General features: G+C 42.8%; 1 protein-coding gene across 1 annotated transcript; it reads left to right on the forward strand.

Annotated features, from left to right (window-relative positions):
- Positions 1-1,875: 1,875 nt before the first annotated feature.
- Positions 1,876-22,717, forward strand: LOC124789209. The gene is made up of 5 exons (XM_047256503.1): positions 1,876-1,922; positions 2,041-2,178; positions 4,412-4,694; positions 20,611-20,844; positions 22,295-22,717. The coding sequence occupies exons 1-5, from the start codon at positions 1,876-1,878 to the stop codon at positions 22,715-22,717; spliced, it is 1,125 nt and encodes a 374-aa protein (XP_047112459.1).
- The last annotated feature ends 489 nt before the right edge of the window (positions 22,718-23,206 follow it).

Consider the following 23,206-nt stretch of genomic DNA (forward strand, 5'->3'; position numbering starts at 1 on the left):
CCCAATGAAATACAGACTCATATCGGTAATCTCGATTTTCAGTAGGATCTATGTATTTATACTATACTCGAAGGTTATGAATTAGCTCGAAGAAAACGATTTGTTGACACATAACATGGATTCAGAAAATACCGTTCTTGTGAAACACAAGCAGGAGATTTCAGATTGATTCCATATTTCTAGATTTCCACAAAACTTTTGACACAGTTCTTCATAAGCAACTTCTAATAAAAATGCGTGCCTACAGTGTATCGTGACAGTTGTGCGATTGGGAAGGTCACAGTGCATAGCAAGTGACGCAGTGTCATCGAGTAAAACAAAAGTGGTGCGTGGCGCTCCCCAAGGAAGTTTTATGGGCCCTTTGCTGTTCCTAGTCTGAATAAATGATTTAGGAGACAACCTGACTAGTCCTCTCAGACTGTTTGCAGAACATACTGTTATTTACCGTCTATTAAAGTCATCAAAAGATCGAAACCAATTGCAGAATGATCTAGACAGCATATCTGTATGCTGCAAAAAGTGACAACGGACTGTAAATAACGAAAAATGATAGGTCATGAAAATGAATAGTAAAAATAATGAGTCGCTCGAATTTGAAGTCTGTCAGTTGAACTAAATACCTAGCAATGATAACTACAGAGAACGTAGAGTAGACAGATCACATACTTAATGCTGTGATGAAGGCAAAACAAAGACTGCTTTCTATTGGGAAATACAATACGTCTACTAAAGCGACTGTCTGTACTTCGGTTGTCCATCCCGCACGGTGTGAGTTCCGTACCAAATTGAATCGATGGAGGAACTCGAAAAAAATCAAACAAGGGAATTGTAGTGAAAAAGTGTTAGGGATGTGATACACAAGAGCTTTCTGCTCCGAATTTAATTTTTTTTTACATGTAAACTTCCATAGGAAGAAATTATCATCGTAATGAAATAAGAGATATTTCAGCTCGTGCGGAAAGATTTAAGTATTCGTATTTCTCGTGCGGTATTCGAGAGTGCTGCGGCAGAGAAACAATCTAAGGTGGTTAGATGAACCTTTTGTCAGGCTATTAAGTGTGAAATGCAGACTAGTCATGTAGTTGTACTAGGTAGAAGAATGCAAAGGATGGTAGGATATATGTTAAGACATGAAGCAATAACTTTGACGGTATTAGATGAAGCTTTAAAGGGTCATAAATATAGGGGAAGACAGAGAGTCAAGCAACAAGAAAGTCGAATGCTTTTGGTGTTCGTTCTTCTCTGAGATGAAGCGACGGCGTATCTCATGATACCTATTAGTTGATTGGTGATCTAAAAATGTAGAAAAGACGCGGACAGTCGCGAATACTAAAGTCGTTTCGTCGACAATGTTATGGGACAAAAATGAATGCGGAGGGACGTTATGACTGGTGCTATCTGTTCCGTTCCTCAGTCATTATCGGCAAACTGAAACCACTGACGCAGATTCGTCACGCTTGAGCGTAGAGAACCAGTCATGAGTAGACCGTTTCTCATGGTGCGCGCGACAACATCTTGCGAAAGTAGTCTCAAAGATGCAGATGAACTCAGTGTTTTTCTTTGGGACAGTGAGATAGCTGAGTGTTGAATTAAATAACCGCCTTTGAAGAGATAAGCATCCTGCATTTCCTGTAAGCAACTCGAAACGTAGGAAAAATGAAAAAAGAAATACGCAGTCATCTAGAAGGACTACAATTGTGAGTCGTACTATACAGCTTCTAGTGGAGATACTACGTGCAAAACCGAAGCAGACTTTTGTCAAACTTGTATAAATGGCATGCAGCCGTAAGACCGGCGAGTAACCTCGAGTGTTGGAGGCTGACATAAAGTGCGTGCAGACGTTGCGAAATAGACCTAGTTCCTTCTGGCGGATCAATGCGTCAACGATATGCAGCAAATCAGCTGGTGGACGGCGGCTACCGGTAGCGCCAAGTGCGCGCCCCTGAGCACGTGGTGGAAGGCCGCTGCACCACTTTCACCGGCCGCCGGGCGCCCCTCTGGTCCCTATATATACAGACCACCGGTGGGTTGATGGCACAGTTCAGCAGAGCTCCCAGCGCCGCAGCAGCAGCCGACGTACCACCACCACCACCACCACCGACAAAATGAAGTGCCTGGTGAGTGCCCCAGAGACGTCACTCAGTCGTATCATTTAGACCAATGGACTAAACTCGATATGTAAGAAAAAAGAAACACACAGCAATCTAGAAGGACTACAACTGACACCATTTGTGGTAAAAATTCTTAAAACGAACTTCTTTCGTAGCTATTTTTGTGAAAACAGAATGAAAGTATCTGCGTTTGTTGGTGAAGCATTCATGTCTGATATACGTATTGTATCGAAACTGTATTTTGCGTACACTGTTAGTAACAATTCCAACATACAGGGTGGCTGTTATCGAAATACATGAAAAAAAACGTAAATTTGCTGTAGACTACTTCATTCAACATGTAAACGTCCCTACAGATATTGAGTTTATGAATGACATGTTCGACATGCCTGCCATCATTGGCGATGATGTGGCACAGACGAATAGCGAAGTGCCTGAACATCGATGCTGCTGATGACCTTCTGGATAGCAGCTTGCAGTTCAGCAATGGCTTTGAGGTTACTGCTGTACACCTTGTCTTTAATATAATCCCACAAGTGGGAGTAGCATGTGTTCAGATCCTGAGAATATTGCGACCACTCGAGGCCCCTACCAGTCGCCTCTGGGTACCACAGAATGCGGTTCCCAAAGTTCTCCTGCAGGTCGTCAGACACTCTCCTGCTCTGATGGAGTCGAGCTCCACTCTTGCATGAACCACATCAAAGTCAATAGTCAGTCTCAATAATGGGGATGAAATCATCTCCCAAAACCTTCACATACCATTCGGTAGTCACTGTGCCATCAGGCAATATCGCACCGATTACTCAGTGACTTGGCATTGCACACCGCAGTCCCCAGTCCCCAGTGAAAAGATTTGCCGATCGGGAAATGCCGATTCTCAGTCCCCCAAATGCGACAATTTTGTTTATTCACCAACCCATTCAAATGAAAGTTGACTCCGTCGCTAGTCCATACCATATTCGCATCAAAATTCACATCATGCCCCGCGGCCAACGGTGCAGTTTGAATATCCTAATGCAAACCGTTCAGAAGCTACGACAATTTTATTTCATATAGTTCAATAATTGTCACCCTGTATTTTTTGACAATTCAGATGCTTAACAATGACACAGAAAACACATGTATTACGCAAAATATGATTCCATTTAACTTTGTCTTCCCTGCTTCAATCTAGTCCTTTCCAGTTGTAAAGGTGACTAGAATTAAAAAAATATTTTATTTTCCACTATTTCGTAAGTTGTAATACATTTGACGTAAATACCAACTACTATTGAGGAAGAGACACCAGCCAAAACATTGGGATACTTCCTGAAAAACATTGCCATCGTCGTGTGATCTGCTTGTCTTTGTTTGAAAAAATTCCTGAGGGGAACATATCCAGGCGTTATCGTACAATGAAAGCAGGACTGATTTATTAAAGCATCAAAAACCGTTCGTCTATGATATGTTTCAACATGTATGTTATCAGAATTTCTTTTGGGGAAAGAAACAGTAACATTGCCTATCCAGTCCAGCATTCCGCTGTATGCTATTATCTTCCCTGCAGACACTGTTGGCTGCAAAGGTCCAAGGCGAAAATTGAATCAGTCTGCCTCTCATGTTCTAACATTTCCCTATGAGCTTTCCGTCTGGCAATGGGCATTTTTTGAGTCATGATACAGGCACATTTTATCGTTTGGAGAGGTTTATTTAAAACGAAACCGGTGCTGCGTAATAAACGCACATGTAATAACAATTGTCAGGGATTATTTATTATTATTCAATTACTCGGTTATACTTATAGCATAATTCACGATTAGAAACGTCTTTGACTAATTTCCTGCAAGGGACCACTTATGTACTGTGTTTCTCTATGATCATATTATCACAGAGTGCTCAGAAGCGAAGAACCACTGGATAATAAATCCTGACAGACAGAGGCACTGGTTATACCAAGATCATCTTTCGTATCTCCTGCAAGAGCAAGAATTTTAAGGATTTAAAGGCGTACGTAACGATTTAGGAAGAATATATAGACAGATAAACCACGGTGGTTACTGAACTTTGAGTATCTTCGGAACATAGGAGCAAACGAGAAAGTGCCCTTTTTGTATCTCACTGTATGATGCTTACAAATGTCAAGAGATGTGCATCTAAGCCAAATGAAAATCACCATGCATAGCAACATGATTAACAAGAGCAACAGAAATAAGCAAATTAAAGACTTCCAATATCCAACCAATAAAGACCTCTGCCTGAACATAATGAATAAACCTCGTGTAGCATTGAACTCATTATAATCGTTACACTCATATGAACAGAAAGCAAGACTCGCTCTCTGAGCAGGAAATCGAAATTTCCCAGATCGTCCTGAGTGCTGTCGTGGCCGTGGCCCTGGCCAAGCCCGGCTACCTGGGAGCCGGCGTCGCCGCCCCCGCCGTCGCTGCCGTCCCCGGCATCGCTGCTGCTGTCCAGCCCGCTCCGGTCTTCGTGGGCGGCATCCACCCCGGCCTCGCCGCCTACGGTCCGGCCAACATCGTCGTCGGACCTGGTGGCTACAACCTGAACACCCCTGACGTGGCCGCCGCCAGGGGCGCCCACCTGGCCGCCGTCGCCCAGACGAGGGCCCGCGACGCCGCCATCAACGGCGCCGCCCTCGCCGCCGCCTCTGCCGCCGCCTATGGCGCCTACGCCGCCCCCGCGGTCGTCGCCGCCGCCCCCGCCGTGGCTGCTGTGGCCCCTGCTGCCTACGGCGGCCCCGCTGCTGCCCTGCTGGCTGCCAAGGCTGCTTACCACGGCTGATGCACTGTGCTGTGTGACGTTTCACGACTTTGCACCACTCGACCTCACTGGATCTGAAACCTCAGATTTTGCACCACAGGCTACAAATTTTCATATACTGATATACGTTGGTGGTACTTAAAAATACATTATTTTTTCGCCATCAAACTATAGTTCTTATTTTTCATATTTTGCTAAAATAATATGTTTTTGAAGTTTATTCTCATAAATGCTCCCTCACACAGCTAGAAGTTACAACACCTTCCAGTACCTACATAGAATACTGTAGATGCTATCAAAACGTTAAACAAACTTCTGTCTGCTAAAGTATCAAGATACATTACAAATGTACATTTTGACATTATCAATTACAGTGATTATCCTCACGTATTTTAAACTAAAGCTGCTTGCGAATTTGTTTGTCCAAGACTCAGTAACAAGTGGGGGAAGAGACTTACCTTTCATTCGAATGCGACATGCACCCCCAGATGTAACTGAAAATTTTAGAGGAAACCTCAGTTTGCCAATAAACATGTTTGCCAGCCATGTAAACATCATCAGAGGAGACTTTAATAAAACAATAATCAGTTGGGGAAGCTACATCCTTACATGTGGTAGCCATTCTAGGACATTCTGCAAAACTGCACTAGATGTTTTCTCTGAAAACCACCTGGAATATGTAATGTAGTTAGGATTAGAGTTATGTGGACTTATGTGTTCGGTGTCAATCCCCTTACAATCCTTGTTGTAATGCCTCATCATTACTACTACTTAAAACAGTAAAACACTAAATCATTCTGATGTCTTGGCTGTGTTGTGGCGAACTTCATCACTACAATGGCTAATGACGTGGGAAGTAGAGGCTTCAGTATATTACTGCCAAACCAAACCAGCTGGGACCTACATGCCGAATCTGATCATCATCTGGCTCAGAACTGTTACATCCTACACCCACGAACCACAGTGCATGGGTAATAAAGACAATATCAATCAAAACTTTCAAAGAGCTGCGTAACAGATTCCAATACAATAGGCATAACAATCAAAAATGGAGAAGCGCTACTAAATTCACTAGGAAGCCAGATTATTTATGCTTTACTCATTTGTTGTTTTTTTTATCCTGTCACCTGAACTCAGGGAAAGACAAAATGATGAACATGAATATGAACATATGAATATAACGTGTATATATTAACATAAAATTTCAAGTCTATTTGCTACTCTACATTTTGGTGTTGAAGGGAAAACGAAAATACGTACTTTGGCAACCTGGCACACAGGTATATACTCACCAAGAATCCTCAAGACGCTTGCTCCGCTGTGCTAGTCTCCATTGTAACATACACTACACTGTACAACACTACTTTCCAAAGCACCATACTACCCTATACTACTGTACTAGATATCAGAAGTAAAACTATGTACACTAATGGTCATTAAAATTGCTACGCCAAGAAGAAATGCAGATGATAAACGGGTATTCATTGGACAAATATATTATACTAGAACTGACATGTGATTACATTTTCACGCAATTTGGGTGCATAGATGCTGAGAAATCAGTGCCCACAACAACCACCTGTGGCCGTAATAACGACCTTGATACCCCTGGACATTGAGTTAAACAGAGCTTGGATGGCGTGTACAGGTACAGCTGCCCATGCAGCTTCAACACGATACCACAGTTCATCAAGAGTAGTGACGTATTGTGACGAGCCAGTTGCTCGGCCACCATTGACCAGACGTTTTCAGTTGGTGAGAGATGTGCAGAATGTGCTGGCCTGACAGCAGTCGAATATTCTCTGGTTCCAGAAAGACCCGTACCGAGACCTGCAACATGCGGTCGTGCATTATCCTGCTGAAATGTAGGGTTTCGCAGGGATCGAATGAAGGGTAGAGCCACGGGTCGTATCACATCTGAAATGTAACGCCCACTGTTCAAAGTGCAGTCAATGCGAACAAGAGGTGACCGAGACGTGTAACCAATGGCACCCCGTACCATCACGCCAGTATGGCGATGACGAGCACACGCTTCCAACGTGCGTTCACTGTGATGTCGCCAAACACGGAAGCGACCATCATGATGCTGTAAACTGAACCTTGATTCATCCGAAAAAATGACGTTTCGTCATTCGTGCACCCAGGTTCGTCGTTGAGTACACCATCGCAGGCGCTTCTGTCTGTGATGTAGCATCAAGGGTAACCGCAGTTATCGTCTCCGAGCTGATAGTCCATGCTGCTGCAAACGTCGTCGAACTGTTGGTGCTGATGGTTGTTGTCTTGCAAACATCTGTTGACTCAAAGGACGAGACGTGGCTGCACGATCCGTTACAGCCATGCGGATAAGATGCCTGTCATCTCGACTGCTAGTGATACGAGGCCGTTGGGTTCCAGCACGGCGTTCCGTATTACCCTCCTGAACCCACCGATTCCATATTCTGCTAACAGTCATTGGATCTCGACCAACGCGAGCAGCAATGAAGCGATACGATAAATCGCAATCGTGATAGGCTACAATCCGATCTTTATCAAAGTCGGAAACGTGACGGTACGCATTTCTCCTCCTTACACGAGGCATCGCAACAACGTTTCACCAGGCAACGCCGGTCAACTGCTGTTTGTGTATGAGAAGCGGTTTGGAAACTTTCCTCATGTCAGCACGTTGTAGGTGTCGCCACCGGCGCCAACCTTGTGTGAATGCTCTGAAAGGCTAATCATTTGCATATCACAGCATCTTCTTCCTGTCGGTTAAATTTCGCGTCTGTAGTACGTCATCTTCGTGGTGCAGCAATTTTAATGGCCAGTAGTGTATATTTTCTTATTTCGTCTGGATTGTTAACCACTGGCACGCTGAGGCACAGCTCAGGATTGGTTCACATGGTTCAAATGGCTCTGAGCACTATGGGAGTTTACATATGAGGTCATCAGTCCCCGGGAACTTAGAACTACTTAAACCAAACTAATCGAAGGACATCACACACGGCCATGGCCGAGGCAGGATACGAACCTGCGACCGTAGCGGTCTTGCGGATCCAGACTGAAGCGCCTAGAACCGCTCGGCCACAACGGCCGGCCAGCTCAGGATTCACAACGGCTGTGCTGCCACTGTACCCACGTATATAATTTGGGAGATGGCTGTCAGATGTCAGAAATCCTTACTGTTTCTCTCCTATGCTGATATCCTCACTACTTCTGGAGGGTCATTGTAGAGGGGTGTTCCGCCATGGTGTGTCTTGTTATCAGGACTTAGGATCTCATCTTAATTGTCTCTGTTGCCTCACCAGGCTTGAAGTTCGTATGCTGGCAAATGTTGAGCAAGCTTAGTATATGAAACAGCTCTGCATCACTACTAGTGCGCCACTGAACACCTTCACTGCTTCTGAGAAAGCATCCATTCCCTTTTCACTGACATTTTACAAAGTACCAATAACAGATCGTAGACTGCTATATGCGAGCGTTACACTTACACAACTTTTCTTCCTCGACGTACTGTCGCTGATTCTCGTAGGTGTGGGGTGCGCCGCTTGCTGCAACTCCTCTGTCGTGGTACACTGAAGATGACACATCTCTGTACTGCTACCTGCACCGGCCGCTGCTTGCTGTCGCCTGAACCTGTCATCGGTGGCTGCCAGGCGATGCTCTGCGAGCTGCAGTGCCTCTCAGCATGACGAAAGTTGAAGTGACGATTATCAACGAAACCCCATGGATCGCGCACACAACGTTAACTACTATTCTCGTAGCATTTCAGCACTTCCCATTCTTGCTTTATACCGACACTACTTTCACGGCAGCAAAAAATTTGAGTTTGCGGCATCAGTTATTATAGTTTTACTATAGCCAAACTACAGCTCAAAAACAGTTCAAACACGTTTCAGTCCCTGCTGCCCACATTTCTTATGCAGTTCTCCCGTCATTTAGAGTACACACGTATCTCACTCCTTATATAGTTTGCTGGTCGGCTACAGTTCACAATTCTCGCTAATAAAAGCTAGGCTCATAATCCCAAAGCACTTCGACTTGAAAGATTTCCCCACCAAGGATGCCATGTAAGACACGTGAAAGAGACCGAGAGAGAAAGAGAGACAGAGAGAGAGAGAGAGGGGGACGGAGGGCGGGAGACTGTCGAGAGATATTTACGCGTGTCTGATAAACCCCTTTCCTCGAAAATTTCCTCCCTTCATAACTCCTCCGTTTCACCACGGATGAACAGATGGCGTGTCACTGATCTCATTTGTACTAAGATTGCTGTACATGCGAGGTGCCCAGTTGCTTGCACCGCCGAGAAGGGCATGCATAAGTCCTAAATAATGTTCTATAGTCGTTGCCCCTTGCGCAGAAAACAGCATGTTCCCCGTGAGTCGGTTATCTTGAAGCTGTAATAAGCCGTTTGCCAGGAACTGGAATTGTATAAAGAATTAAATTTGGATTTCGTTTGCTTAAGCGTACTGCCACTCGCGTTTTATTAGCAGAAACCGAGAAACTGCAATATTATAATCCATTTCATGAATCACAAATAATTTGCATCCTTCACACTTTCACAGAAAATAGACAAAAGAAACAGAGATTATTAATTAAATTCTTAACCTACCGTGACAGGCAACATGACTGTCTTCCTAGACTGCCAAACCAGCTCTTACATTTACAAACCTGAGACTCCTAATGAAATCTTAACTGAACCGACCGCGGCAGGCAACATGTCTGTCCTCCGAGACCGCCTAAATCTATGATCACAGCCGAACCACTTCGCCCACCATCCAACAAATTAGGCTCGATCCAAATATCTTCGACGTGATTGGTCTGTGTAACAGGCGGACATCTAACCAGGCCATCACACAGGAATTCCAAACTGCATCAGGATCCACTGCAAGTACTATGATAGTTAGGCGGGAGGTGACAAAACCTGGATTTCATGGTCGCGCGGCTACTCATAAGCCGGTAAATGCCAAGCGACACCTCGGCTGGTGTAAGGAGCGTAAAAATTAGACGATTGGGAAAACATTGTCTGGAGTGACGAATCACGGTACACAGTGTGGCAATCCAATGGCAGGCAGTGGGTATGACGAATGCCCGCTGAACGTCATCTGCCAGCGTGTGTGGTGCCTACAGTAAAACTCGGAGGCGATGGCGTTATGGTGTGGTCGTGTTTTGGGTGCCACTATCACAGCAGAGGCCTACATTGATGTTCTAAGCACCTTTTCGCTTCGCACTGTTGAAGAGCAATTCGGGGATGGCGATTGCACATTATCGAGCACCTGTTCATAATGAACGACCTGTGGCGGAGTGTTTACACGGCAGTGACATCCCTGTAATGGACTGGCCTGCACAGAGTCCAGACCTGAATCCCACAGAACACCTTTGAGATGTTTTGGAACGCTCATTTCGTGCCAAGCTTCACCGGCCGACATCGATACCCCTCCTCAGTGCAGCACTCCGTGAAGTTTGGGGTGCCATTCCCCAAGAAACCTTCCAGCACGTGATTGAAAGTATGCCTGCGAGAGTGGAAGCTGTCTTGGAGACTAAGGGTGGGCCAACACCATACTGAATTCCAGCATTTCCGATGGAGGGCGCCACAAACTTATAAGTTATTTTCAGCCAGGTGTCTGGATACTGTTGATCATATAGTGTATGTTTCAATACACTTTTGCCATCCTAAGTGGGTACTTGTAGTCAGTCCTTATTTTCTGGAATCTTGTGTTCTGCAGGTATGAAAAAAATATTAAAAAATTAAACTCTAAGTAGTGAACAAACTGAATTCTTATATGAGACACATGAACCACCACAAAATACACGTCTACTTGTGCTAAGGGTATCCATCACGTGATCTGGATCTATTTTCTTTGCCCGCAATTCCTGTCGTCATTTGTTCATACAGGCGAAAAAGCTCATGAGAACAGCGTTACAGGTACAAATTTAATGTTTAAGGGCATGAAGGAAAATACAATAAAAGGTTATTCACAAAAGGAGCTCAAGCTCGACTGGACCAGGATTTGGACGGCTGGAAAGTGGCTGTAGATCTCACCGAACTCCGTTGCAGTCAGAGGAACCGCGTCGTACTCGGGCAGACCACACCGTACTGGCATTGGAGTCAGGCTGACCAGACAGCCCGGCAGCTTGCAGTTCCAATAATTGCCATGAGATTTCAGTACAACAGTCAGTTATTTACGGAACACTTGGGATAGATAATACTTATGCCTTCTGATACGTTTCCTAGCGTGTGGTGCTTAAATTGTTTAAATTATATGAGTTACCCAACGTTGTTCCCCGAATTATAATTATACACAGTGGCCTGTAAGCAATGTAACAATAATATCAAACAAGTTATCTGATCATAAATACTTCGTGGTACCCATATGAAGGTGGGGAGGGTACCTAGTATTTCAATAAAACAAAGAAACTAACATAATTTTGTTTAACATTGTCGGAGAACAGCGATATTATTGTGATAAAGTTATTTAAAAGCAGTCTTGATCGCAGCCGATGTTAACTTCTCAACGATTCGGCCTTTTAATTACGTGCCACCATCAGGGTTTGACCTGTAATAACAAATGTAACAGTGCTATATTACACAGAGAAGCAAATGTCGTAAAGGTATACTCTGAAACGATGTACCATTACCCATATGGATGACGGCGATGGCCCCTGTACCGCTGTGGATACCTCAGTCACTGTAATCGATGCTGATGGCTAAGCAGCAACGTTCTATAGGGTAGAGAGAAGGCGCTCCATAGTTTAAGGATCACAGTCAGCCAATGGGAAACGACTTACATAACGTTTTGAGTCTTCATTCTAAATTATTTATCATTCAAATTTAACTTATCAAGAAACGAGTTTATATTCGGTTATGGTTCATAATCTATGTTACAGCCAGCCGCATAAAATGCATGACAGTCTAGTGTAATTCGTTAACTGAGGCCCAGGGCGTCGTCTGGATGGAATAATTAGCACTACAAGATAGTTAGTGCCATACCAGCTGCTCTTTATTAGTAATTAAACCAAATGTATGGTGTATTAATACGAAAATTATAGATATTAATTTGTTTGTATTAGTAGTCGTTTATTTAATGTCTCAAAAGTAACTGGAAGAAACTGAATGCAGCTTGTATATGTGTGCCATTTCTTGGTGGCGGCAGTAACGTATTAGGGCGCCGTTTCCGTGGGGACATCTAGGTTGATATGTCTGTCAGTTGGCAAAGATGTACCTGACGCTTGTGTAACACTGGAGGTCGATATCACTCACCAAACATGAAAGAGGTGTTGCTTAAGGAAGTGGCCCCAGTTTAGCCACATTAAGTTATTGTAGATAATCTCCACTACATCACTGTTCACAAGAGAAAACGATTATGTTACAAATAATTTAACAACATTTTGCGCTTAGAATAAAAATATATCTTAACAATATCAGTAAAAATGCGGAAATTATATATACATGTCATTCGTAAAATCGTTGACGTTATTGTATTATAACTTAGTATTTATGCGAGTGTCCGACGTTTTATATCAGGAGAGAGTCACAATCAGAAGAAAATGAGTTACATTTGTAAGATTTGTTGTCTATTTGATGCAAAAAATCGTAAGACTGGCTGTAACAAAGAAGCATAAAAATCAAATAGAACCATAGATAGTTAAAGGAGCAAGTATCCTTATTTCAAAGATGTCTTCAAATAATTAAAAAAAAGCTCTTTCAGGGAAATCTAACAGTTCATTTAACAGAGCTAGTGGGCTTTTCCTATAGTGAACAAAAATTTCCAATTCTTCCAACATATTTAAACCCTTAGGGCTGGTGTCCATAACCTGAAGATCGTTCATGATGCCTCGTTCTGAGTGTTGCTGTTCGAAAGGTTGTTGCCCAAAAACAGATTTGTCACGTGATGTACCTGAGATGTGTTCTTTGAAGCAAGTTTTAAAATTACGACCAGTCTGAGCAATATATATTTGGTCACCATGTTAAAAGTTAACGTATTCACTCGTGATGAACGTTATTGTTTATCAGATTTGCCAGTAATGTGTTTGAGTTTATTGAAAAGCATGTTCTTGGTTGAAAAAGCAGAGGTTAAACTAGAATTTCTGAAGAGTATGTTTCTTCCGGTAGATACTATTCCCATATATACCATTTTAGAAAACGTGTGTTTTGTAGGAGCGTGTGGTTATTTTGATCATACCATTTGGAAAAGATCATCAACTATTCTAAAACTATAATCGTTAGCAGATGCAATTTGTTTTAAAACATCGAGTTCTTTCTGTATTTGATCTGTGGATAAAGGAAGCTTCATCATTCTATTCAACATGATTAAGAAGAAAGCTCTCTCGTATTTCGTGGGGTGACATGAATTAGCGTTGATAATGGCGTCAGTAATGGTTGGTTTCCTAAAAATACTAAAAAATGGTTTTCCATTTCTATTAGTCAGATCTAAAGAGTTGATGATTCTTTGTTTTTCATGGTCTGTTGTGGATATCAAATTAGGATACAAATTGTCAGAGAACTGTTAAAAAATTAATATCCTCTTCAGAGTCATTATATACTAGTAGCGTGTCATCTAGATAACGTTTATAATAACTGACTTCATTATGTATTTGTGGGTTGTCCTCAAAAAATTTTGTTTCAGTCATAGTTGACAAAAATATGGGCAGTTATACTCGCTAGAAGATTGCCTATAGCTAAGCCATCCCTATGAGTGCAAAATTTTCTATTAAATGCAGAACAATTAAAATTTAAAGTGATTTTTGGCAATGTTGTTAATTCAGCAAGTCCTTCACAATTCATCAACTTAACGTTTCACTAAGTTGTATTTGATAATTTCCACGGATTCTAATACTGGAATATTAGTACATAAATTTTTTATATCTACTGAGGCAAAGCTAGCTCCTGGTAGAATATCTACGTTAAATATGCTTGTTACTAACTCATAACTTTTTTATACTATAATTAGCCTCAAATACCTTACTGATCGAATTATTTCCTAGAAGATTCTGGCTTTGTTCCGCAACGCACTCTTTTCCACACCAAATGTATTTCTCTGCTTCTCCAGTACCTGATAAACTCTATGTTCTGCTAGGCAGTTAGTTAGTCTCCACCACTGCTACCCATCATACCGTAATCACCTATGTAAAGGGTAGGAACAAGCCTTTGCCTGTGGTAATTGCTTTGCATGCCGTATTTGTTTATTTCGTGAAGTTTTATTTACTTAAAAGACAACGGAATTCCTTCGTTTCATCTACTCTGAGGACCCCACTTCCATTTAAATCAGTGACTTATTTCTGATGTTTTTTCATCTAGTTGTGACATAACAGGCTAAAAAAACCTCATGGCAAGGCATCAATACGTACGACCTTTATGATATAGTATAGATCCTTGGGCAGGGGATACTCCACGTCACCCCAGGAAATGGGCTATCAGGCTCTGAGGACCCTTGTGGAAAGTGCGAGCTGTCTAAGCATGGAGAAAAGGCTGCACTGGGACAGACGGTAAAACTGGCAAAGTAGCATTTAATGTCGTTTACATTAGTCATGATACGTCATGAAAGAATCAAGATCTCCATATGCAAAACCGACAGATTAAAGATAAAATTCAGATAGAAGTGGTAATCATCGGGGCTTTTTAATATGACCAGCACTTTCAGAGCTGTAGCTAATCAAAAAGATGATCTCTTGTATTGATCAGCCACCCTATGAAATTTACAAAATTGTTGCAGCTCTCAAGGGGGTGCCAACAGATAGATCTCGGTGAGAACTATCTGCAAATAATATACTCACTTACATCATTCGTATATTCTTTTGGATGGTGGGAGACTATGATTAATTACCATATTTGATTAATTACCTTTGAGAAATTTCCGGTAAGAAAAATGATCTGGGTTGCAATGGCAGCAGACGTTTTTTGATGCATTTCGCCTTTTAAGGCATCTTCAAAAATTTGTTTAGGAATTACGGGTAAGGCATTATTCATGAACAGCCAAAATTTTAGTATGCATCTTCGGTGAAGGCATGCAGCTATACTCACATAGAGTCACATGGGCGGAAAGTAAATATCAAAATTTTAGCTCTTTATAACTAACACTTTACCCAAAGTTCCTAAACAAATTCTGAAGATGCCTTGAAGAGGTAAAACTCATCAATGAATCTTCTGCTGTCATTGAAACCTAGACTGTGTTTGTTACTCAGAACATATCGCTAAGGTTGCTGCATCATTAACATAGAATAGGAGGATTTATACACTTTCAAGAAGCTATAAATTAACTGAATGCTACACGCAATAACAGCACTGAAGTTAAGACTTTGCTATCAGAAGAGACATAAACGTGTATGTCTGTATGTAACTGAAGACCAAAATTAGGTGGCAATAATACGTATCATTAACATCTTCAGGTGCGTGAGAATCAGAAGGGCTACGCCAGTTCTAACTATCCGTACTTTAATTCCACAAATCAGAGTAACTCATCGAATATCTAGGACATATAGTGTTTAATGTTAATTTGTTCAGAAATTAAACATATATGTCTCTGTACCGTGTTACCTGTTGGTTAAAATATCAGAACTTATAGAGCCTGGTGAATCACGACAGTGACGGTTGGGGAACAACTGTGCGGTTAAAAAGTATAAAATCAGAGACGCAGATGTGTGTTTGTGTGTACAGGACCTGGGGGGTTGGGGGGGAGGGAGGGGGGTTGGAGGAATTACTGTACGAAGAGAGTGTAGCCACGTTGGTGAAGTATTTGTAGTAAAAAAGGTTAAATTTAGGACTAGAACTTTCAGAGTAACCTCGTGTTTGGTGCGTGGTAGAAAGTTTTTGAAGGGACGGCACTGGCAGTGATGTCAGCGAGTCAGTAAGCCTCACTGGCCCTGCAACTCACCACACTCTGCGCATATGCCTGAGGATAATAAACACTTCACTGGACTCTAATTTTTATGGATCGCGGTTACATAGTGCGAAATCAGCCGTACGTAATTGACGTCTAGCAATGTTTAAATGTGTTTTCGATGAACTATATCACGATGAGCCGAATGCAATGGTGCTCAGAAGCTCCTTTCACGTAGATGAATCCACAGTGTTTATAAGTTATCTGCACATTACGTTCCACTGCTAGTGTAACACTTCCGAAATTAATTAACATTATAGGGTTTTTAAAACTCCAGGAAGAAGTAGAGCCGTCGCTCACTATCATTTTTAGTTTCCTTCATTCCATATTCTTCGTTCAGCAGACTGATAAATCTGTAAAGTATTCCTCTTACTCTTCCTCACTTTCAGTACAGCAATGCCATGATGGAATCGTATTATTAATACACCTCCAATTTAAGCTACAATCCCACATCTGAAAATTTCTTGTGTATGCTATAATTCGTTACTGAAATAGTGATTGATCAGTACTTCTCTACCCAACACTCTCTTTAATCCGAGCTCTCTCCTCTCGGTCTTCCATTCTTACTGTTCCCTCTTGAATATATTGTATCTTACGCGGCATTTCGAACATGATATATGTAGTTGTCTGATGATATCGCAAATCTTGCATCACTTTGTAGTGTCAGTTCTTACGTGTCGGCAAATTCTTTGAAATTTATTAGAGTTTCTTAACAGGTTCAGTGTTGAAGACTGGAATGCAGGAAACGGTTACTGTCAGCATTATAGGAGTGTGAAGGCAGGCTGGGAATTGTGCCTCGACATCTATCTCATTGAGACAATTATCGGTGAGAGCCATGGTTGGTCTCTTATCGTCTTTCATTTTGTTATTTCAGTGTAGTTTCGAATGTAGACACATGATAAAGTATGTAAGTAATTCATTTTGTTTCATATTTGCTTACAGCGTCTACAGTGTCTCTCTCTTTAGCTACAGCGGATATATTACGCATTAACTAAGTTCCTATGTTTCTTTGTGTGTATACCCTTCTATATTTCTGTACTTCTTTACGGTATTACTTTCAATATACCATTGACCTAACAGACAACAAGTAAGGAGGGAAGTAGTGGGAATACTTTCTAAGAAATTATTCTGTGTCGAATCATTGACATCCCTAAGAATGGCGCATCAAACAGCTCTTCAAGAACGAGGAAAGAGATATTCAGGTTAAATCTACAATGGACCCCAAGGTAATATATGACTGAGACACGTTGTCATATGTATCTTCTTCCAGTTTCATAACGCATGTTGTATTAAGGAGAGGTTTACTATCTTTGGCCCGAAAAAAGCAAGTTCCCTGAGAATTTTTTTCACCAGATATGTTATAGATATCAGTGTCAAATTTGGTCAAATGTTTTATTGGTATTTCCTCTACAAACTGAGATTTTTTCGATCGGAAATGTCGTAGAGCAAAGGCGGAAGTGCTGTCGGAACGAAACAAAATTTCGATAAAGACCTCCACGTGCTGTAAGTCACAGGTCAGCCGGCTCTTCTGAAATCAAAATTGAGTTGACGTTAGCAAAGTATATAAGATTCTTTAGGAGTTGTAGCTCGCTTTAGTTATTTGGGCAGGCCATTTGAAGCAAAATAACGTTTTTTCATCGATTTTTCGACTTGGTCGGCCAAGTAAAAATATTTATAGTTTTGCAGTGAACATATAGTGTGTTGTGGGGTGATCACTCTGTTGTAGAAATAATTCAAAAGCCAAGATCGCTGAAACACAGTTTACTAGATGACCGGTTTCAGCACACTAAAGGTGCCATCATCGGATCTGTGAAGATATAACATGACAGATTTGAGGGAGGGCTTACATGAGTTACACTAATAGTAGTGTATATAGTGTAACTTATGTAAGCCCTCCCTCAAACCTGTCATGTTATATCTTCACAGATCCGATGATGGCACCTTTAGTATGTTGAAACCGGTCAGCCAGTAAACATTGTTTAAGCGATCTTGGCTTTTGAATTATTTCATATTTATAGTTGGTGGATCGGAATAAAAGTGGTACAACTCCTAGATAATTTAGTTAGCTTCGTCTGAAACAAAGAATCATGCCAATCAGTTCAGTAGATTTGAAGTTACCATACTGAGCGATAAAAAATAGTCATTTCGAGAAAAACGCGTTTGTAAGTTTTGACTACATATAAATGCAATATTATGCAACATACGTGCAGTCTGCTATTCCGGGTCCATAAACTAGTCCTTCCTCTTCCTCATAGAGGACGTTCTGTTCCATCTGGGCCGTCCTGCGCTGCTCCAGAGCCGCTCGTACGGCCGGTGACAAGCGGTTTTCGGCCGCCTGAATCCGGTGGTCGTCCGAATGCTTGGCGAACTGCGTCGAATAGAGTCCCAGGGTGACGTCCATCCATCATTGTAATGGTCTTCAGAATTGCTGAATACCCCTCACTGCCAGGAAAGTCGCTATCTCCACATTCGTCGCACCAGAATGCAAATGCCTGGGGGCTAACTTCCAAACACAAGCGTTCAAACTTTCATTCTAATTTTGTGTGTTTCCTCCCAAGCACCGGTACAATAACTCGTCCTCCGAAAGGCCCTCGTAGATCGGATGAATCACTTTTTGAACGTCTTTGGAGAGCAGCTGGTCGTGTTGATACTTGTCCAGATGTCCGGTAGCCTCTGCAATGCACCACTTGCACAAACTAGTTTCCCCAGCCGGACAATTTTGGTGTTGTGGGTGGTCATCCGTCGAACACTTGTGGAAACACATTGATCAAATTGCCTTCTTCATCTGTTCAACCGAATTGGAATGCCGTCGGAATGCCAAAGAGTAGTACGCCGTAAGCTCCTTGATAACTTGATCATTTGATCCTTGGGCCAGCACATAGAATAATTTTTCGCGCCTACAAAGTTGAAATTCCAGGTTAAAACTGGTGCGTGAAAAAGGCCGATTTCAGGCAGGTGCATTGTTTTGTTCAACCGCGAATAACAAACATTTCCGTTCCGTATTCGGAAAACGCGTTTTAGGGATGGATCCTAAACACTTAGTTAACTGCATCTATTTCATCTGGTTGTTCACTGACAGTTATTTACACCTAGAGACTACGTTTCATTTATTTTACGATGATCAGTAACAAGGGCATTGCAGACGAAAAATACGATGTATCAATGTTTCCGCAGAACACTTCGTTGAATTGAAATGTCCAGAACAGAATCACATCTCTACTATTAAAAGTCTGCAGGCCCAACTTACCTTTAAAATCACCACAGCGTATTACAGATGCCATAATCCAACCATTACCGTGGTGAGCTACATCATTCTTGGTACGCGTAAATTTCAGGACACATCCCACAAACACAGATGGGCGTTGCAAAACAGCGGGGGACCCACATGGTTTGCTGTTGTTACTACTGTAGTATCAATAGCTTTGTAAACTGTTAGGCGTGGCATACTCTCCGTGTCACAAATACCACGCATTATGGGAATTTACACGATGGTGAGCAAAATTATTTATTTTTTCGAGGTAAGGTCATTTAGGACCAAAATGCTGGAAATACATAAGCGGTTCATAGACAACTATGGAGGCACTCTAGCTATGATATCAACTACAATGTGTAAATTAACTGACATAAGCGACTTTGACAGGCCAGGCACCATGAAATGAGTATCTAGAAAACGGTGAACTGCTAGCGTTCTGCTGTCGCGAGAATCTAGGGAATGTGAGAAGAACGGAGAAACCACGAGTGGGCGACAAGGTGTTTCCAAATCCGCATATCATTACAGAGATCGAAAGTTTGGCGACTAGCCATATACTACAAACGAGAGACATCGAGTTGTAGCAGATCTGACGACAGAGTACAGTGATAATATAGGAGAACACAATTCAGTGCAAATTGTTGAACACAAGTCTCCGCAGCAGGCGACCCCTATGTGTTGACATGTTGATCCAATGACGTCGTAAATTACGTTTCAAGCGGGCACAGGTTCATCGAGATTAACCTGTGGATCACTGGAAGGGAGTTGCTTAGTCGAATGAGTTGCTACACCAGGTCGTCGATGAAAACGTGTGTGGCTCCACTAACGCAGGCACAGACATTCGCTTGGGATTTTATTCGACCTCTGGTAGTAATGGTTCAAAATGGTTCAAATGGCTCTGAGCGTTATGGGACTTAACTTCTGAGGTCATCAGTCCCCTAAAACTTAGAATTACTGAAACCTAACTAACCTAAGGACATCACACACATCCATGCCCGAGGCAGGATTCGAACCTGCGACCGTAGCAGTCGCGTGGTTCCAGACTGTAGCGCCTAGAACCGCTAGGCCACAACGGCCGGCTCTGGTGGTAATCAACACAGTGAGAGCTATAGAGTACGTGAAAGCTACTACGGATCACCTGCATCCCTCCATGTTTGATGTCTTCCTCAATGGCGATGGCATTCTCCAGCACTATAATCATCCCTGTCGAAAGGCCTGAAGCCTGCTTCAGTAGTTTCAGAAATACGATGTTTTGATCACGAAATTGGTCCTTTCTGAACATAATGGATCGCATACAGGATGCTTTTGGATACCAGGTCCGTGTCCACAGACCATCGAACCATAACGCAAGGCGCTTGTATGACCCGTACATACACGTTTGATGCCTTACACCTCTGGAAATCTACCGAGGTCGAATCTATGTCACGCTGCTGCATTGCTTTCCAAAAGCGGACACAGAAGCTGTTAAGCAGAGAGTCATGATTTTTTGGCTGTTCAGTGTATGTCAGCCCTTACAGAAGTTTGGTCAGATTTACACAATGAAATGTAGTGTCTTCTGCAAACTAGATGCTTATTTAAAGGTATATGTAGAACATGCCTGTTTGTTCTTGGACAATGTGTTGATTTTGTTCGTCAGAAAACAGTATCAGCGATAAAACGGATATCAGCTGACCCTGATGTCGACACTGAACGTCCACGCCCAGTGGGGACGCGGCAGAAGGACGGCTGCGGCACTTTCACGCGTCAGAGGCCGACGCACTGCAGCCCACCAGTATATAAGCTGGTCTTCTGCGGCTCTGATGTACACTGCAGCAGTGCAGACAGCAGCAGACAGCAGCAGACGCCTACCACCGACACTATGAAGTGCTTGGTGAGTTCCCCATGGAAACGCACTGTCTTTTTCCATTATGTCATTACGACCAGAGTCCAGTGTCAACTCTATTAATGAAGAGGATTTACTGAATTCAGAAAATTAATGTCATTGACCGATTGTGTTCTGAAGTATCATACACTTGTTCCCAGTCAAAATACAGATTCCACACTGAAGCTTGTCTCTTACTCATGATAATAGCTTTGTGAGTCGATACCATTACTAGAAGGAGCGAATAATACGTATCGGTTATTAAAACACTATAGTCACTTGTACGATTTAACAACTCGCCCAGATTAAGGACAGACATACCAGATTGTTAGGTGTAATGATATGTTGCCCTCTAACTGCAGAAAGAGAAAGACTTTGGTTCGTAATGGCAGTGTTAGGAAACCGTTGACGCGTATTGCTTAATGTTTCTTGTCAGGTACATTTTCGTATGACTTTGTGACTGCTGCTTACAATATACGAATTTTACACAGAAACTGAATTATGTAGTATGTATCTGCTTTCAAATGCACAATGATGAGCGATGTAGTGGAGGGCAATAAGAGTACAAAGAGGGAACTATGTAATATAAACGCCCATTCGACAGGTATGACGGCAGGGAACGCATTCCAGATATCCTGTTATGTAGACGACTGCACTCATTTGGAGCCACGAGAGCCAAAAAATTTACAAGAGGTTTAAAATTGCACACATCTGTTATTTCCATGTTAGAGAAATACGTACAGTGATCCTTAAGTTAGTATAAATCAAAGTCACTTGTAGGTGAAATAACAAACAGTACATTGCAACACTACAGGCTACAGCTGTTGTAGCTACATCACATGCGCTTGCGTTATGGTGTATAGCTCTTATTCCGTGTGTTAACGGGGCTTTCAATACCTTCAGTAGACTGTAGCAAAACTGCAAGTTTATATCTCAGCTCTCTTTCGTCTCTACGTTAATTCAGATGAGTTTCAGTGAGCAGCATTTTCAAAGGAGAGGAGTCGTATTTTAACTCCCACACTTGACCAAGGGCTCATATGTCAACATTCTGGAGCAGTCTGCCGTTTATAGTCTTCGATTGTAATCAAAATTGTGGGAGTTGGTGAAATTACTTTGAGAAGGTCTGTGAATCAAGTAAGGTAATTGGATTGGGACCGCCCAGTTAGCTGTGCAGTCTAACACTGTGCTTTCTGGGTGGGAAGGCGTGCCAGTCCCCGGCACGTATTCGCCCTGCGGATTAGTGTCGAGGTGTGGTGCGCCGGCCAGCCTGTGGATGGTTTTTAAGGCTGTTTTCCATCTGCCTCGGCGAATGCGGGCTGGTTCCCCTTGTTCGGCCTCAGTTATATGATGTCGGCGATTGCTGCGCAAACATTGTCTCCAGGTGCGCGTACACCACGTAATATGACACAAGAAAAACCTCAATGCTGTCACTTCCAAGTACACTAAAGCATTTTCCCAGATCGTCCTGAGTGCTGTTGTGGCCATGGCCCTGGCCAAGCCCGGCTACCTGGGAGCCGGCGTCGTCGCCCCCGCCGTCGCTGCCGCCCCCGGCATCGCTGCTGCTGTCCAGCCTGCACCAGTACTTGTGGGTGGTATCCACCCAGGCCTAGCAGCCTACGGTCCAGCCAACATCGTCGTCGGGCCTGGTGGCTACAACCTGGACACTGCTGACGTGGCTGCAGCTAGGGCCGCCCACCTCACAGCCGTCGCCCAGACGAGGGTCCGCGACGCCGCCATCACCGGCGCCGCCCTCGCCGTCGCCTACGGCGCCTACGCCGCGCCCGCGGTTGTCGCCGCTCCTGCAGTGGCTGCTGTGGCGCCGGCTGCCTACGCTGCCCCTTCGGCTGCGCTGTTGGCTGCCAAGGCTGCCTATCACGGCTGATGGGACTGCTTTGTGTGACACTTCACACTGCTGGAACAGTTGACCTCACTCATTTAATACCTCAGGCCCAAAATCACATGCCAGAATCTAACGTGAGCTTATATTTATATGTATGATGCAAATAAATTATTTGCTATTGCAAAAGATGTCACTGCCCTTTATTAAACCTTTCTAGTTATGTTGGAGGGAACGTCAAGACATACAATGGCAGATATAAAATTGTGAAATCATATAACAACCACTAACACAATAACTAAACTTATGGTCGCTGGAGGCACGATAATTATATGTAAATGCTTGGAGTCCCACTGTCTCATTATTGGTGATAGAATATTAATAAGTCTGATGTGAACTCAAATAATGGCTTCAGGTAATGGGACATATTAATCTTTTGCTGCACCTGAACCCCAAGGCACGAACTTTGTATTAATGTCAGTATTATAGAGTACAGAACCCATTTGCTTCAGCTACTTTTTATTTAGAAACCTA

Source organism: Schistocerca piceifrons, chromosome 3 (genome assembly GCF_021461385.2).
Source record: "Schistocerca piceifrons isolate TAMUIC-IGC-003096 chromosome 3, iqSchPice1.1, whole genome shotgun sequence".
NCBI classification, from domain to species: domain Eukaryota; kingdom Metazoa; phylum Arthropoda; class Insecta; order Orthoptera; family Acrididae; genus Schistocerca; species Schistocerca piceifrons.